At 39.3% G+C, this 15,078-nt stretch overlaps 1 protein-coding gene across 3 annotated transcripts in view; it reads left to right on the top strand.

The window, feature by feature from the left end:
- The window catches only part of LMO7 (LIM domain 7), a 45,114-nt gene extending 30,715 nt beyond the window's left edge, over positions 1-14,399 (top strand). For all 3 annotated transcript variants that reach the window (XM_082485057.1, XM_082485056.1, XM_082485055.1), the window contains 9 exons: positions 328-698; positions 2,573-2,638; positions 2,973-3,038; positions 4,883-4,935; positions 6,500-6,719; positions 7,635-7,907; positions 9,245-9,353; positions 11,146-11,248; positions 13,659-14,399. In XM_082485057.1, coding sequence (XP_082341183.1) covers positions 328-698; positions 2,573-2,638; positions 2,973-3,038; positions 4,883-4,935; positions 6,500-6,719; positions 7,635-7,907; positions 9,245-9,353; positions 11,146-11,248; positions 13,659-13,681 — 1,284 coding nt within the window. In that variant the 3' untranslated portion in view covers positions 13,682-14,399. The remainder of the gene's footprint in view (positions 1-327; positions 699-2,572; positions 2,639-2,972; positions 3,039-4,882; positions 4,936-6,499; positions 6,720-7,634; positions 7,908-9,244; positions 9,354-11,145; positions 11,249-13,658) is intronic.
- Positions 14,400-15,078: the final 679 nt, after the last annotated feature.

Here is a 15,078-nt window from a genome sequence, read left to right as displayed (position 1 = left end):
ATATCTAAGTGGGGATGGGATGGCTTGAAATGTAAGTGATATTTCAGAAAGCAGAATGTTTCGCATAGTTGTGGCCGCACTGCCTGTGGCACTCGCTAAGGCTGCCGTGTGGAATGAAGCTCTCGCATTAGGAGAATGTGCTAGCAGGCACTCAAAAAATGAAACCAAAGTACACCCTGGGTCTTGCATTGAAAGTGTTCGGGATGCTTTTTTACACAGTCTTCCCTCAAAGAATAAAGGAACTTTTCTGAGCGAGCAACCTGTTTAAAAACCGTCTCCCTTGCATAAAAACATGATTTTTTTTTTTTTTTTTTCCCTTTGCTACAGGAGCAGACTGTTCTAACCTTAAACATGACGTCTGTCCCTGCACGGGCTCCATCTGTGTCTAGCTGGAGGGCAAGCCCTGAAGCAGATACTCCTGAGGAGCCAGAAGGAGATGGAGGAAGCGAGCTGGCAGCGCGCTTGCTGCACGAGGAGGAAGAAAGGAGGAGGCTTCAGGAGGAACGCAGGATCCAGGAAGAAGCAGCCCTGCGTTTTGAGCAAGAAAGGGAACTCCAGGAACTGGAGCTTGAGAGACAACGTAAAGAGAGGGAACAGCAATATGCTGAGGAGCAGAGGCGGCAGGCAGAGATGGAGGAGCAGAGGCAGCAAGCTGAAAGGCAGAGGGAGGTGTCAGTGGAGACTCCTCAGTACCAAAGGTGTGTGCTTGTGATGGGATGCGCTCTCTCTCTTCCTTCTGTGTTACAAATTCAAATTCATTTCTAAAGGGACTGCGTATGTACTGAATATATAAGTGTATTCATGTAAGACTTGTACTGTAGATTAGTCAATCAGTGCAAGATACCACAGGATAGCCTTTTTTTTCTGAAGGTAGAAGAATCAGGCACAAGGCAAAGTCTTTCCCCATGAATCAAGTGCTCTATTAACCCACTTCAGCTTGTTTTTTAAATAGGAAGTGTCAATACAGTAATTGCAGCCAAATCAAAGATGACCTGAAGCACTTAGCGTGAAGATTTTGTAAGAACCCTGCATAAGCTTGTAAATTGAGAGCCAGTGGTTCAACATACAGTGCTTTCGGAAGAAATCATAGAATGGTTTAGGCTGGAAAGGACCTTGAAGATCATCGAGTTCCAACCCCCCTGCCGTAGGCAGGGACACCTCCCACTAGACCAGGTTGCTCAATACCAAGTTAACTCTCTTCCAACAAATGTGTTACTGGTTTTCCAGACTCCTCTCTCATTTTAGTTCAACAGTGCAATGATAAAATTCAATGGCACTACTGGGTTAATTTGTCAATGAGAGGTATCATGGTATATCAGTGAACAGATACTGGTTTGGATATCATAGCCTGTTAGAAGTACCCACTGTGGATATATTTGTTCTAGAGCATGAAAAAGTTTCTTCCACTCCCTTCTTCAGCAGCTTATTTATTAAAAAAATGACTAGATCAAAAAAAACCAAACAATCCACCCCTCTAGCTATTAGTTTACAAGTGCATGTTCTTGCCCAGAAGTTTTTGGACTACCATTACAGTCATTGTGGGAGATTAATCTGTCTGAAACAGATTAAAACACTAACTTTTCCTTATTTCATGGGCATTTGGCTTACTGCCTTGTGTATGACTAGCTTTGCCGTTTCTCTTGAGGATTTTTCCCCTTTCCTTGTATAAGTAATGAGAGAAGACTGAAGATAACACATGGTATCAGATTAAGTCCTAGGAGAAGAAAATATGATTATAAAGTTGCATATACTTGCAGGGGAGATGGTGAGACCTGGAGTTGCTTAAGCTCATTGTAAATGACTGCTGCTTGAGATCCCTGCTGAGCAAAGCAGAGGCACAGTTGTTACAATGGCTAAACAGGTTCTTCTTGGCAGCTGAGCCAGGTTATCTCTACAGTTTTAGCTTGCTCCAATTGCAAGATAATAGGACTTTGGGCGGTAACTGCTGCAATATCTGCATATCTAAATCCTTGATATATGCTTTAGTCTCAGGGGATTTCATCGCTTCTGAGGTTGCTGCCAAAGGATGTGTTTTGCTAGACAAGGATGGCTTTGCTTAACAGTAAAGGAACAAGTTCAGTGAAACTGGGATTTAAAATATCTGGTGTTAAATGTTTGCTTTACGATGATATCCAAAGATACAACTTGAAATCTAAAATGTTATATAAACATCTGCGAAGGCTTGATACTTGCTACAAAGAGCATTGAGGCTGGGGACAGGCAGCTGGAAGAGCTTTATCTGTGGAAGTCAGTGAGTGCTTTTCTATGGGTTACCAACTGCATCTACATAATTTGCTAGAATATACATATGACTTTTGGAGAACTTCTGTGTTTGGACAAAGCTTACCTCCTGGCTTTGAAACAGATGAGAGAATCACTGTCATATACTGATACTTGTAATTTTTGCAGCATCCTAAAAAGCCTTTGGAGTTTTTTTATCATGTATTTTTACGTTTCTAACTAATGCATCTGAACTGTCTCATTTTTCTGTATGTATACTTACTGTTTGCTCAATTTCTAGAAAATGTGTTTTATGTGTTTAAAATGTATTTTATCTGTGTTTTGCTTCTAGACATTATGAGCGCTATGAAGTATCTAAAACAATAGAGGATCGAGCTGGCCATCCTCTCATTGACAGGTAATAAGACATTGAATTGATAGGTAGGTTGAAACATCTTCATCAATAAGTATTAACCATTTTGGCACGCTCAGGCTTAGATTCCTTGTCACTTACAAAAATGTAATTTCAGGCAATTTTTATAATAACCTTTCCTTTTCTGCCTTCTTTTTTTAGTTGTGTTTCTGACTAAAATTAAGCCTACTTAGAACTTTAACTCTTGGGGATTTTTTTCCTTTTGTTCCCTTAAGGATCTGTTTTGAATATTTTTAGTAGGAAATATTTATGTCTATGTATGTCTTTTTCTGTATATGAACATAATGTTTGTGTTTTTTTTTTTTTTTTTTTTTTATAGGCATTATGAGCGTTATGAAGTTTCTAAAACCATTGAGGAGCAACCTGGCCAGTCATTTGCTGACAGGTATGTGTGATACCAAATCTCAGCGTAGATTGTAACATCACCGTTTCTGTGTCAGAAAGCTTTGAAACTTTAAATAAATTTTATCCATGGCAGCTAAGTGTGTGTGCTGTACATTGCTGCTGTGTTTTGCAGTTTTTATGGCATGTTTTCATATTGAGAAAACAAGCAGCCAAACTTTTGGCAAATTGCACGCTGTGCTGTAAACAACAGTTAGTCAGTCAGTAGGACTTTACTGGGAGAAGCAGAACTGTAAGGAAGTAAATATGTGGGTGGTACTAGACTTACCTGGCTGGAAAACAATTTCAGATAGTATTGTGATTGTGTCGTAACATCCTATACAAATTAAGGTGCAGTCATCCCAATCAGGGTTGTGCAACTTAAGAGAGAGTAAACAGGGAGGGAAGTGAGAGGCTGCAGCAGTGTATTTGTCAGGAAGATAGTAGAGGTGCCACTTGTCGAGTTACCTTGGCTATTTTCTATTTTGTTTTGCTTGGTGGTTTGTTTGGGAGTTTTATTGTTGTTTGTTTGGTTTTGTTTTGTTTTTATTTCAATAGAATATACTAGCCATTGCAGATTTGGGCTCTTTGAATAGATAGTTTTTTCTTCTCCCTTTTAATAACTGGGCTATGGTTAAAAAATGTTGAAGTAATTTAAATCCAGAAAGTTTTTGTATCAAGCCTTTGTCTTAGATGGTATCCCACAGTAGCTCTGAAAGATCACCCCTGCTGCATATTTAATCAGTTCTTATAGTTGGCCTGAGCATACCTTTTTTTGTATATTAAGAGGAACCCCAAAACTTACAGGGTACAACTAATGGACCTGTTACTAATGGAGGATCTAAATCTAACTTCCGAAGGTGCCTGCACTAAATAGTTACATGTTGGATATATGTGTGAGGACACTCAGGTGCTAAAAGCATTCCAGGCAAGGCTGACCTGCTCTTTGGAGCTCTTGTTTACTATAAGCAACTGTGAAATTGTTGCATCTTCTCAAATAGATAATAAAATAAGTCTGCACCATAGGACAGACAACCAGAACTTGGGGGAGCAAGAAATGTGATGCAGTTTATGCATCATTTATTTGCAGACAAAGGACAAGACTCCCTCAAAATGCTGTTATGCAACCAATGCTGCACATGTAAACACATTAATGTAGCAGCTTTGAGTTATGACCCAGCAAAGGATCTCTCTTCTTTTCCAAAGTATTTTAAACTAAGATAACTGGCTGTATTACTTGAGACTAATAATGCGGCACAGAAGTATTGCTGAAGTTCCTCCTCTGTGCTGTCAGAAAACCAGCTTTTTGCCATTTGTCTTCCTGTATATTGAATGACATTTCTTGGCTAAAACTCATTAAAAAGTTATGCTGCTGGGTATAATCAGTGAGTAATAAATTTCTGGAGAACAATCTGCATTTTGAGGAGGTGTTTTGCTAGTAACTGAGCTGAAGTCTGATTTAAGTTTCTCATGAAGTTAAATAATTTATAAACCTGCTTTGAAAGTTATTGCTTCTTTGGCTGTCTTACTGTAGTCTTCACAAAGCTTCCGCAGGGCAGGGCTCAGTTCCTTACACCTGAAGCACTGGGAACTTTCAATACACAGTTTTAAAGTTTCATCAGCGATTAGGTATTGACTTCTAAATATTGACATCTCTTTTTTCCCCTTAATATCCTGTTAGTCTTTGTTTGGGTATTTTTGCCTCTTGTTTTAAGTACAGCATAAGTTCTTGATGAGATGGATGGTGAAAAAAGGGGCTGTGTATCTGTGGTCTGCAATGGTAAGATCTTTGTCTATGATGAGTTCTCCTGGTTGAGATAGAGAAATGAATGTTTTCTATCTCCTTAGGAATAAGTCCAAGTCGACTTCAGAATTGAATGAATTCAACACAGTCAGAAATGGTCAGTACTGTTTAGTTTCCATTATTTTTAAAATATATTTTTTTGAAAAAAAAAAAAAAGGTGTATCAGACATAGTCATCCAAAAAAACCTTAATTGTCAAAGTGCTTTTTGATAGTTGCATTGTAATTCAAATTCATACCATGCCACAATTTAATGAAGTTTTAACAGCAAGAGGAAATTCGTACAGTAACATATAAGCCTAGGAAAAATATGATTAACTGCTCACAACGTGCCATAGCAGTGATCACAAATGGAACTCAGATGCTTAAATTTTAGATGACTGATGTTTATATGAAATTAAATCAATCGCGTAGGTATGTCATCGAAGATGTGTGTGCTCTTGTTATGCTGACAGTAAAAAATGCTGCCCATACCAAGATGCTAATGTATTTAATACAACTGTTTGCTCTTTTTAACTTCAGCTAGTGTAGGAATAACACAGCTAGAAGCCAGCTCTCCATACTGTCACAGTGGCTTGTCTCTTGGCCTCTGCTTCGTTGCTGCCTTTCTTGGGTTGTCCTTCAGTTACGTTACTGCATTTTTAGAGAAATGTGTGTCAAACAAACCAACCAACCAGTTTTTATAAATGCGTTACAGTGGAAAATGCCTGAAAGCTATTCCTGTGTCTAAAACATGGTTAAAAAAAAGTAACCAGAAGTAATCATAAAAAGTAAATATGTATTAGAGAAAATTATTGCAGATTGACAACACTGCTTTTACACATTAAAGCTTGGTCATTGAACCTAATGAGTAAGTAAACATCCACAATATTTTATAATGGTAATCTATAGCAATAAAACCAAGAGCAAATCTGTAGTCAGAGCAGCATTTAAAGGGATTAAAATTTCAATTGAATGACTTATTGCTGAGTAATTTTCTTAATTAGTCTTACTGTAAAAAATAGTTACTGAATCTAGGAAATAAAGGAAAGTTATTGCTTTCTAACATGTCAAGACACATCAGAGAAAGATGTCTTGTTTGTTTCCCCTTCCAAAATGCCAAAGGCCATAAGACTACACACTCTACCCCCACACCCCCCTTCATATGAAGCGATGTGTTTAGTGCCTTGAATAAGGAAACAATTCTTGAAAACAGGGACGACTTATAGAAGAGAATGTGAACTCCTAAAGGGAAAGAAGGTATCCCACTGTTGAATTATATATTCCATACGTGCTTTAGTTTGCAATGGAGGAAGAGTCCAAATTGTGGCAGTAAAAGAGATCACACCATTTTAAAAACACATGTATGTGTGTATGTATGTATGTGTACACACAAATGTATATGCATATGCACTTAGGAAGTGAAGGAAAACACCTACTTGTATTTAAGTTAAACATCATGTAAAAGGCCACATTAACAGAAACATGAATTAAAAAACTGTAATAATAATGATGTATTGCCCAGTTTGATACTGGTCACCCCACTGCAAAAAGGAACTGGAGAAACTTGTGAATGTAGCGGTGAATGACTGCTTTTGGAGTTATAGCTAGAGTACTGGACGTGTGATAACTGCTTTTGTGCCTTACTGTGTCTAGCTGAATTTTGCCCATGTTGTCCCAACAGGTACTCAGAGCAAGTATTCAGAGAGGTCCTGGAACGTGGGTGAGTCTCAGAAGAAGTCTCAGAAGGAGCACAACCTGTCTGCGGCGGAGTTGGAGAGACAGCAAATCCTTCAGGAAATGAGGAAGAGAACATCTCTACACACAGACAGCAGCTGGATTAGGCAGCGCAGTTCCAGTATACACAAGGAGCCTATTAGTCTGTACAGCAATAGTATGAGGAGGTAGGAATCGCGTTAAAAATTAACTTTGTCTCTCATTAAATATTTTTGTTTGGTTATTCTAAACTTCAGCGTGTATTACAGAGCACAGAAACGAATTGAGTCTGTGAAATGTTGTAAGGTAAACTGAATAGCAGCACCGATAGAAGAAAGTAGCAGTATTACAGCTGGGATTAAATGCTTTTTGCAAATAGAGAATGTGGATGTGACCTGTAAATAACTCAAATGCTTATTGCTCTGTCAGTATGCCAGCGATGGAAATCAATACGTGCGCCTTGCCGTTGGCAGATGTGCTTAAGAATTTCAGCATGACAATTCGTGGAAATCGATTATTATGGCTAAGGAGTATACCTTTCTTTTTACACAGAAATATGTCAGAAAGTCTGGAGTTTGTTTCTTGCTTTAAGTAATGTATGAATGTTGGTTTTGTCACTTAGGAAACAGCCTTGTTATCAGAGAGTGTTTGGCTATTGGGCCAACACCTTGTACCTAGACGATGCTATCCAGTCTGGGTGGATTGCTATTTCGATCTGGTATCCCTTGGAGAAAACAAAAACAAACCTGGTATCTGAGGTCCGTTGCTGTACAGCGGCTTTTGATATGGTTCACCCTGATAAGGCTGGAGCAAAGAGTGTTTTGCCTTTATTCTGTAGTGGTTAAGTGCCGCCTCTCTTTTGCCTTGCCTGCTTTTTTTTCCCATGAGACTAGAACTGGACATAAAGGATGATTCGCAGCTCAAACATTTTAAATCAGTATGTAAAGAATATTGCATAGGGTGATCAGACAAACGTATTAATGCTAGAAAATCTTAAAAATGCTTGGATAATGGTTTCCTCTTTTTTAAAAAAATAAGAATATAGTAGCTCTTCTGCTCCAGCTGTACTGCCATTTACATCTGTATGTGTACCTTTATTGCAGAGGGGAGTCTTTGGACAATCTTGATTCTTCAAGAACGAGCTCCTGGAGGCACCATTCATGGCTGAGCCAGTCTGCCTCCTCTTCATCCCTGTCCTCTAGTCAAGATTCCAGTCGCCCAGTGTCCACTTCAAACCGAGCCTACATGTGCACTCCTTCCTCCAGCAAAGCATCTCCTGCGGCCACCTCTGCGAGAGCCCCCTCCATGTCCCAGGCAGCCCCCCGGGCTCAGTCTCCCCTCTCTGCTTCTCAGCCAGGGTCCCAGACACGCAGCAGGTGAGCGGTTGCCCTTCTGCTGGGAAGGTAGAAATGTTGGGCTGCACTTTGTATATATGGTGGTCTACAGCAGTCTTCTCGCCCGTAACTTTGATTAACAAGTCTGAAAAGTACCAGTTTTCTGTCTGGTTGGGATGGTGGAAATATGGGCTGGTGTTACCTCCCTGCTCCAGTCATTCAGAAAGTTCCCCAGGTTTGTCATTGCTGCTTGACATGGGTTAAAAAAACAAAGGAACTGGAATAATAAATCTCCAGTCTCCAAGCTGTATGTCGGTTACCAAAATGATTAGTAAAAGCCTACTCCAGATGGCATTTCTGACATTTATTTTCTTAGGTTTGTTTTAACAAAAGATTCCTGAAACCCACGCTTTATGGCCCTCGTCTTGGTCTCTCCTCCCCCCTTCCTGGCATGTGTTCAATATCATCTCAAGGAGCACTCAGGAATGCTTATAACCCGTGACCCTGGAGAATTACAGAGTAGGATGTTGGTTTTAATCTAGGAGGAGAAAGCAAGAATTGCAACATATTTTGAAACAAAAATGGAATTCAGTTGTGGTAGGGCAGATAACTCTGTGAGTTTATGTACTTGAAACATTTTAAAAATACCTTGGGATAAGACTATAGAGAATCATCCCCACACAACTACATGTATTATATATAATGACAGTGTGAACACTGTTTCAGTAGGTCTTACACTCTCAGGCACTTAGTGATAAATTGAGCCTTTTTTCTTTAAGCTAGACGCCTACATCCTTTATAATGTAAGAAAATTACCTTCTTAACCATGTTTGCTTATCTTGTTCTTGCTTCCATTTGCTAACATCTTGGTAGTTCTATGGAAACTGACCTCCGTATGGCTTATGTTCCAAGAGTTAACATAATATTATATATCCAGGACTAGCCTTCTGTTATCTAACTAGGTGCAGATGGTGGGACTTGGCGGGAGTGCTTGCTAAAACTTAGCCTTTGGGATACTTCCCTGCAAATAAGAAATAAGGCAGGAGCACAAAACCTGCGTTCTTACTCTCCAAACCTAACAATATAGTTTTAATGTTTGTTTGTAGAAGGTATGAAGGTATGAAATATCTCCCAAGGATGTGACAGAATTTCTTCATTTGTTCCTAATGTAACTTTGATCTAAATTATAACACTTCAGCTTTCCCTAGCTTAGAGATCTACTGTAAATAATATTTTTAACTTTATTTTCCCCAAGCAGCCTAATAGTCCACTTTTTACCAGTATGTTTTTATTTTTAATCTCAAAAAGTTCTTTGATAACTTTTCTTTGTCTTTTAAACCTTTTCAAGCTGGTTTTAAGGATTTTCATTCTGTATCTAGGTCAGTCAGTGGGAAGAAAATCTGTTCATACTGTAATAACGTTCTGGGCAAAGGAGCAGCCATGATCATTGAATCTCTTGGTCTTTGTTATCATTTACATTGCTTTAAGGTGAGAGCCGAGAGTCACATCACGAACGAACAGGAACTAATCAGGAGCACGCATGGCTACTCAGTGTTACGCTCACAGGGGCTCTACTAATCACCTGCTTTGCCTTCTACTCTTGACAGCGTGGTGCGTGCATATTTCCATGAGGCAGTCCTGTCTGCAGGCGTTTAGCACTCAACTCTAGGACTATTTCTTAAGTGCCAGAGCTGACAAGTAGGACTGTGACAAGTAAAATGGACACGTCGACTGTGAGATCAAAGTTCTTCCTTCTTCAAATAGCAAAAAAATCAGAAGGCGCTGAGCCATCTCTCCCACAGAAATCCTCTCCTTAAAAAAAAAAAAAAAAAAACTCAGCCTGGACCCATGCAGTTGGATCATTTAAGATGATCCATCACTTCTAAGCTAATCCTAGCAGACAGTGTTCGTATGGTATTTTCCAGGCAACGGCATGTTGGCGGTGTTCAAACTGGCAGGATAAAACCCAGCACCAAACCAGAAGCTGTGTTTAGTGCTAATCAGCCCTGGTCAGAAGCTGGATATATTAGGGCCAATCAGCCCCGGTCAGAAGCTAGGTACATTAGCTTATGCTCAGCACCGAGACATAGTTTTACGTGGTTTCCAGTCAGCTTAGGGCATATGTAGACCTGAAAGAATAAATGCTTGCCTGAAAGAGATGTAAAAACACTCCTAGTTGCCTTGCCCTGGGACCAGATGAGGAATTAGACTGATTTGGAGGTGCTGCTGGACCCTGCTTCTTCCATGGCTTGAAGAAAAAGACTTCTGTGTCTGGTTCGGAACAGAACCCTCTGCTGCCCTCCATGCCCAGCTCAAATGGGTCAGCTAGAATATTGCAGGGGATTTACTGAAAGCTCTTTCTGGTCCTGCCTGCGTGAGCAAGAGGGACTGGGGTAATCCATGGGGGCTGGTCGTCGTTCCCTTTCTGCTGAACATGTATTGTGTGGGAGGGAGTCCACCTGTAGATCCTAACCTACGTAAGAAAATACCAAATTTGTGGTTTTCAAATTTCTGAAGATTAATGAGCTGTTGAACAGATTGCTATCCGAAAGATTCATTACTCCTTTAAACAGGCAAGCTCTCTGTCCTAGAGACAGCTGAGTATTTTGCTTTGTAAATTCGGTAAGACGAGTGTTACGCTTTGGTTTATAGTCCTTCCAGAAGTGGTTAATATTCACAGCAAAGATGTGTTCAGCCACCATAGTTAAATAGTTTAATGTTAGCGTGACAGCTTTCAAGCCCTTTATTTATGTGTTTATTCAAGAAAAATGAGATTTGCCCCTTCTCTCCAAATAAGAACTTGTTTCTGTGATGCAAACCCAGGAAGTTGTTGGTACCTGAGTGTTTGCTGCTTTGAGTGCCAGAGGGCTGAGGATGCCAGCAGCAGATAGTGCCGCATGGAAATCTGCAAGTAGCACACCCAGGTGTTCTGTGCCAAAATCGCTGTTGCCGTCTAGAGAACAAATTTTTTTCATGTCGAGCCAGTTTTAATTTTCAGAGAAACTGAAGTTCAAATTAGATGTAATGAACTAATCTCTAAAAACAGCCTGCTCTGTGTTTGCTTAGTTGGTGTATCTCTGCTATTCGTTGTCCAGTTGTTGCCTTAAAATACTTTCTGAGGGTCGGTTGCATTTTGATCTACTAATCGTTATACATTTGCTTCTAGTGATTGTGGGTTTATGGTTCAAGCTTTGTTGAGCTTAATCCAAGCTGCTTTTGAACAGCATTTCCGTTTCCTAATATTTTGTAAGGAGTTGCTAATTATTCATCTATCATACAGTGCGTTGCCTGTGGATGCGACCTTGGAGGATCCCGCTCTGGAGCTGAAGTTAGGATCCGAAACAACAAACTCTTCTGCAACGACTGCTATATCAGATTTAAAAGTAAGGTGATCCAGCTGCAGTGTGCATGACCGTAGTTCTTCTTTGTGCTGTAAAACCTCAAGTGTTTGCACAGCTGAGCCACTCGATAGCTTTCACGTTTAGCTTTAAGTTGGTATCTAAGAGAATAGGTTCAGCAAGGTCTGATTGCCAGTTTCTCTCTTTTGTAGAGTAGTCATTCCTAACTTTTAAGTTGCTCGTAGCTGATTTTTGCCACCTTGTTATTAAGCAGCTTCAAGCAGACAACGCGGTGTAGTCTTGCTGCTTTCTTCATAGATCTGAGAAAGTGGTGTCAGGGAGTTGTCAGTTGCTGAACAGGCTTGTCTTGATAACATAGAAGTCTTTTTGAAAAATTGTCTACGTTTTTTTAAAAAAGTAATCTGAATATGTACTTAATTCAATCCTAACGCATACCTGGAAAGCTATTAGTTTATCCTGTGCAGGTGGCACAAATGCTGGTTTCTTTTTGCGATGCTATTATTATTTGAATTATAGGTCTGTGATTGGTTATTCATTTAGGTACAAGTTCAGGAGGAATTGATTTACTTACAGATCTTAATTAAAAGGTGCAGTATCATTTTTTTCATTTATTATGTTTTGCAGAATTCTGATTTATTGGAGCATGATGTTAAGGCTTTGAATAATGGTGTTGAGTTGTTTTTTCTGCTGTCATAGATGATGGTAGACAATCTCCTAATTTTTGACAAGTCTCGCGAGTTTTACGTGGCTCTATCTTTACGTAGCAAATATGGAATTCTCTGGAACTGTAAAATTCATCTAAGGGAAAGCATTTCTGAATTACTTCCTGGGAAAGATGTCCGCGTTTCTTCATGAGCCTGGCACATTTTTCTCATGGTGGACCAGAAGGCAGTGAAGGGAACAGGATACTCATGCAACAACACTTGAGCAGGACTTGGGCAGCTGCTGCCTGAGAAGCCTAGCTCAGAAAAAGAGAAGCTCTGCATCTGATGCTGTTAGTATTTTCAGGCTCTTTTTGGCTTCCAGGAAGAGGAAAAGCTGCCGGCACCACACAGAAATGATTGTGTGGTACCCAAGCTAAAACCAGAAAACCCCACAGCTCTCCTTGATGCTAACAGTGCATTCACAGAGGCAAATGTTAGGTGTAAGGGTGCTGCTGTGATCAGTGGAAGGAAGAAGAGAATGCACCCCCTTCCATCTGGAGGTCATCCAGAGCACCGGGTCCTATCTCTCAGAGTTACTGTTTGGAGAATTTATCTCCCGCTTGGTGACAAGACTACACCAAAGTGACCATGTTCCTATTTGAAGCACCCAAATGTGTGGGAGATTCCATCTGAAGCCCGCTTGTGTTATTTTTGCTTTATCTTTTCTTTTAGTGGGCAAAATTGCTGGAGAAGTTGTCTAAGTTTGGTACTGAAAAAAAAAAATAATCCGATTTTTGTTATTTCCTGGCAAGACAGTATTCAGGAATTTGGTGATGGAAGTAAGCAAGAACTTTATCGTGGATAAATTGCTATTTAGTCTCTCTCTGACGTTACAGCCCATAAAGTCACAGCAGTGCCTTTCAGAAGCAGAGTTGATCTGTGAGAAATGGTTCTATTCCCTTCCCTTCAAAACTGCATCTTCTTGGGCCAGTGGGCACCTCAAAACATAATTGTATGAGATACGAGTGAATCGGGAATTGTAAGAACTTGTAGGTACAGAACAAAGCATTGAAATTAGTGATTAGTAATTCAAATTAGCTATTTGAATAATACAAAAACCAGCGATGTGATTACTGCAATGAAGATATACTGACAGCACAGCACTGGTCTGTAATGCAGATTACTTTGTTTGCAGTTGGCACTTGACATCAGCCTGGGTAATTATTCGTTAGTTTGGAACGTGAATATATGGGCTAAAAGGTTTGATAAACTGTAAGATTATTAATATTCACTGTGTAATGTTATGGTGTGATATTTTTTGCACATTTTTATGTTAATTCTGTGGTTTAAACTTGGAACATTATTAGCGAAACACCAGCGAATTGGCAGATGCCCACAAATATGTGCAGAGAGAGGATACAAAAGGTCTTTTTTAATATTGTTACAGTTATTTAGCAAATTTTAACTTCTTCATTGAAGGGTAAATTTAGAAAAACTGTCACCCTGTCTCTATGTTAATATTAAAAATAATTCTTAAAAACTTGGTAAGGTGCATGTGCTGTGGAATATTACTTAGCCTGAAATACTTGCAGTGCTATAACTGGATTAAACTCAAATTTGTATTGTTCATTAAATTTGGATTCAGAATGTATACCTTAGTTCGTGTTACCATTTGCAATAGGTGTTGGAAATAACATTATCTGACTATTTTTAACTTGGAAATTTTAATTTTTGTCACGAAGATTCTTCAGTAGCTAGACTTTAATTACAATTTCTTCTTTCTCTAACAGCTGGACAACCAACCTCCATGTGAAGCAAATGAAGATATGAAACCACTGTTGCAGATAAAAGAAGAGGTGATTGCTGCTGATGTAGATCTATAAATATATATATTGTGTGTATGTGTGTTTTTTCTAAGAGTAACTCTTGCTTGTCTAGTCTTCATAGCTATGCATTGTATTCTTCATATAACTATTTTTATTTATAAGAAAGTAATTGCAGTAAGGAAATATCTGGGGAAAATGCTTTCACTTTTTCAGCTTCAAGTACTGAGAGCACAAGGGAGAATAAGTATATTTTCAGTAATAACTTCAAAATATTTTTGAGGCTTATAATCAACTAGTTGACTTTCCAATGGTATATGAAGAGGGTATTTTGTTTCTAAGCTCTTGAAATGAGCATTAGAGAAATAGCTAATATAAATATATATATTTGCAATTGCTGTCTTTATTTTTGACATATACTGAAAGTGAATTCTCTAGGTTAATATGAAGCTGCATTTAATGCACTCAAATGTGTTTGCTTTCCGTCTGGTGGTTTCTAAAATTATCTGCTTTTTTGAAACTTAAATACAACAGATAGTCTGTTTGCTCAGTGGTGTTGGCATAATATTCTGTGGAATCCATTTAAGGAGAAGAGTTGTCTTTTCCCATTTGGTAAATGTAACTATCACTTTTTCTTCCACAAACTGAGTGGAAAATGGTTGTTGAATTACAGTATATTTGTAAATAAAATTTCTGATGTTGCATTTATTAGAAGTGTGGTGGTTTTTTTTTCCTTTCTATCCAGCTAAGCATGTCTAAGCTGATTTGCTGAAATATAAAATTGTTTGAATTTCATCTCAGGAAAATATTTTTTTATGAAATTATTAAGACCTAAATACGTGTAAGAACAATAGTTCTTGCTTTTCTCTTTTCCTTTACAGTAGATGTCAAATTTTGTATATAGTTCTCCCGTCAAGCTCCTTGTGCTCTTTGCCTTTTGCATTTAATACAAGTGGAAAGACTGATTCTTTGACGTCTATGCTCATCCCTGAAGCATGACAATTGAAAGAGGTGAAAGTTCCCCGAAACCTCTCTGCTGTGACTAGGAACGAGGTGCTGAAAGTATTTTTGGGTTAGGTTCTGCTCCTTCTGAAAATGCAGCTGGAATGTGCACTATGTGTTTTTCAGCGGTGGCTTGCAAATTGCTTCGGTCAGTGGCTTCTGACGCAAAGCCTTTCATGCCCAGTTACGTACCCTTCTGTGTCTGCATCTTGGGAAGCAGCGAAGAAAACATGAGATGTGGATCGGAGGAGTTTGGGGGAGCATTTTGTGGGTGAAACTGAGGAAGAGGACAGCTGGGAGATGTCAGAGGGTGGTGGGGCTCTGAGTTTGAGCTTGTACCTGGCACCATGAGGAGCCGCAGTGAGGGTGCCAAAGTAGCTTAGGG

The sequence above is a fragment of the Vanellus vanellus genome (assembly GCF_965231255.1).
Source record: "Vanellus vanellus genome assembly, chromosome: 1".
NCBI lineage: Eukaryota > Metazoa > Chordata > Aves > Charadriiformes > Charadriidae > Vanellus > Vanellus vanellus.
Note: the sequence above shows the minus strand (reverse complement) of the source record. Positions and strands in the feature narration are given on the sequence as shown.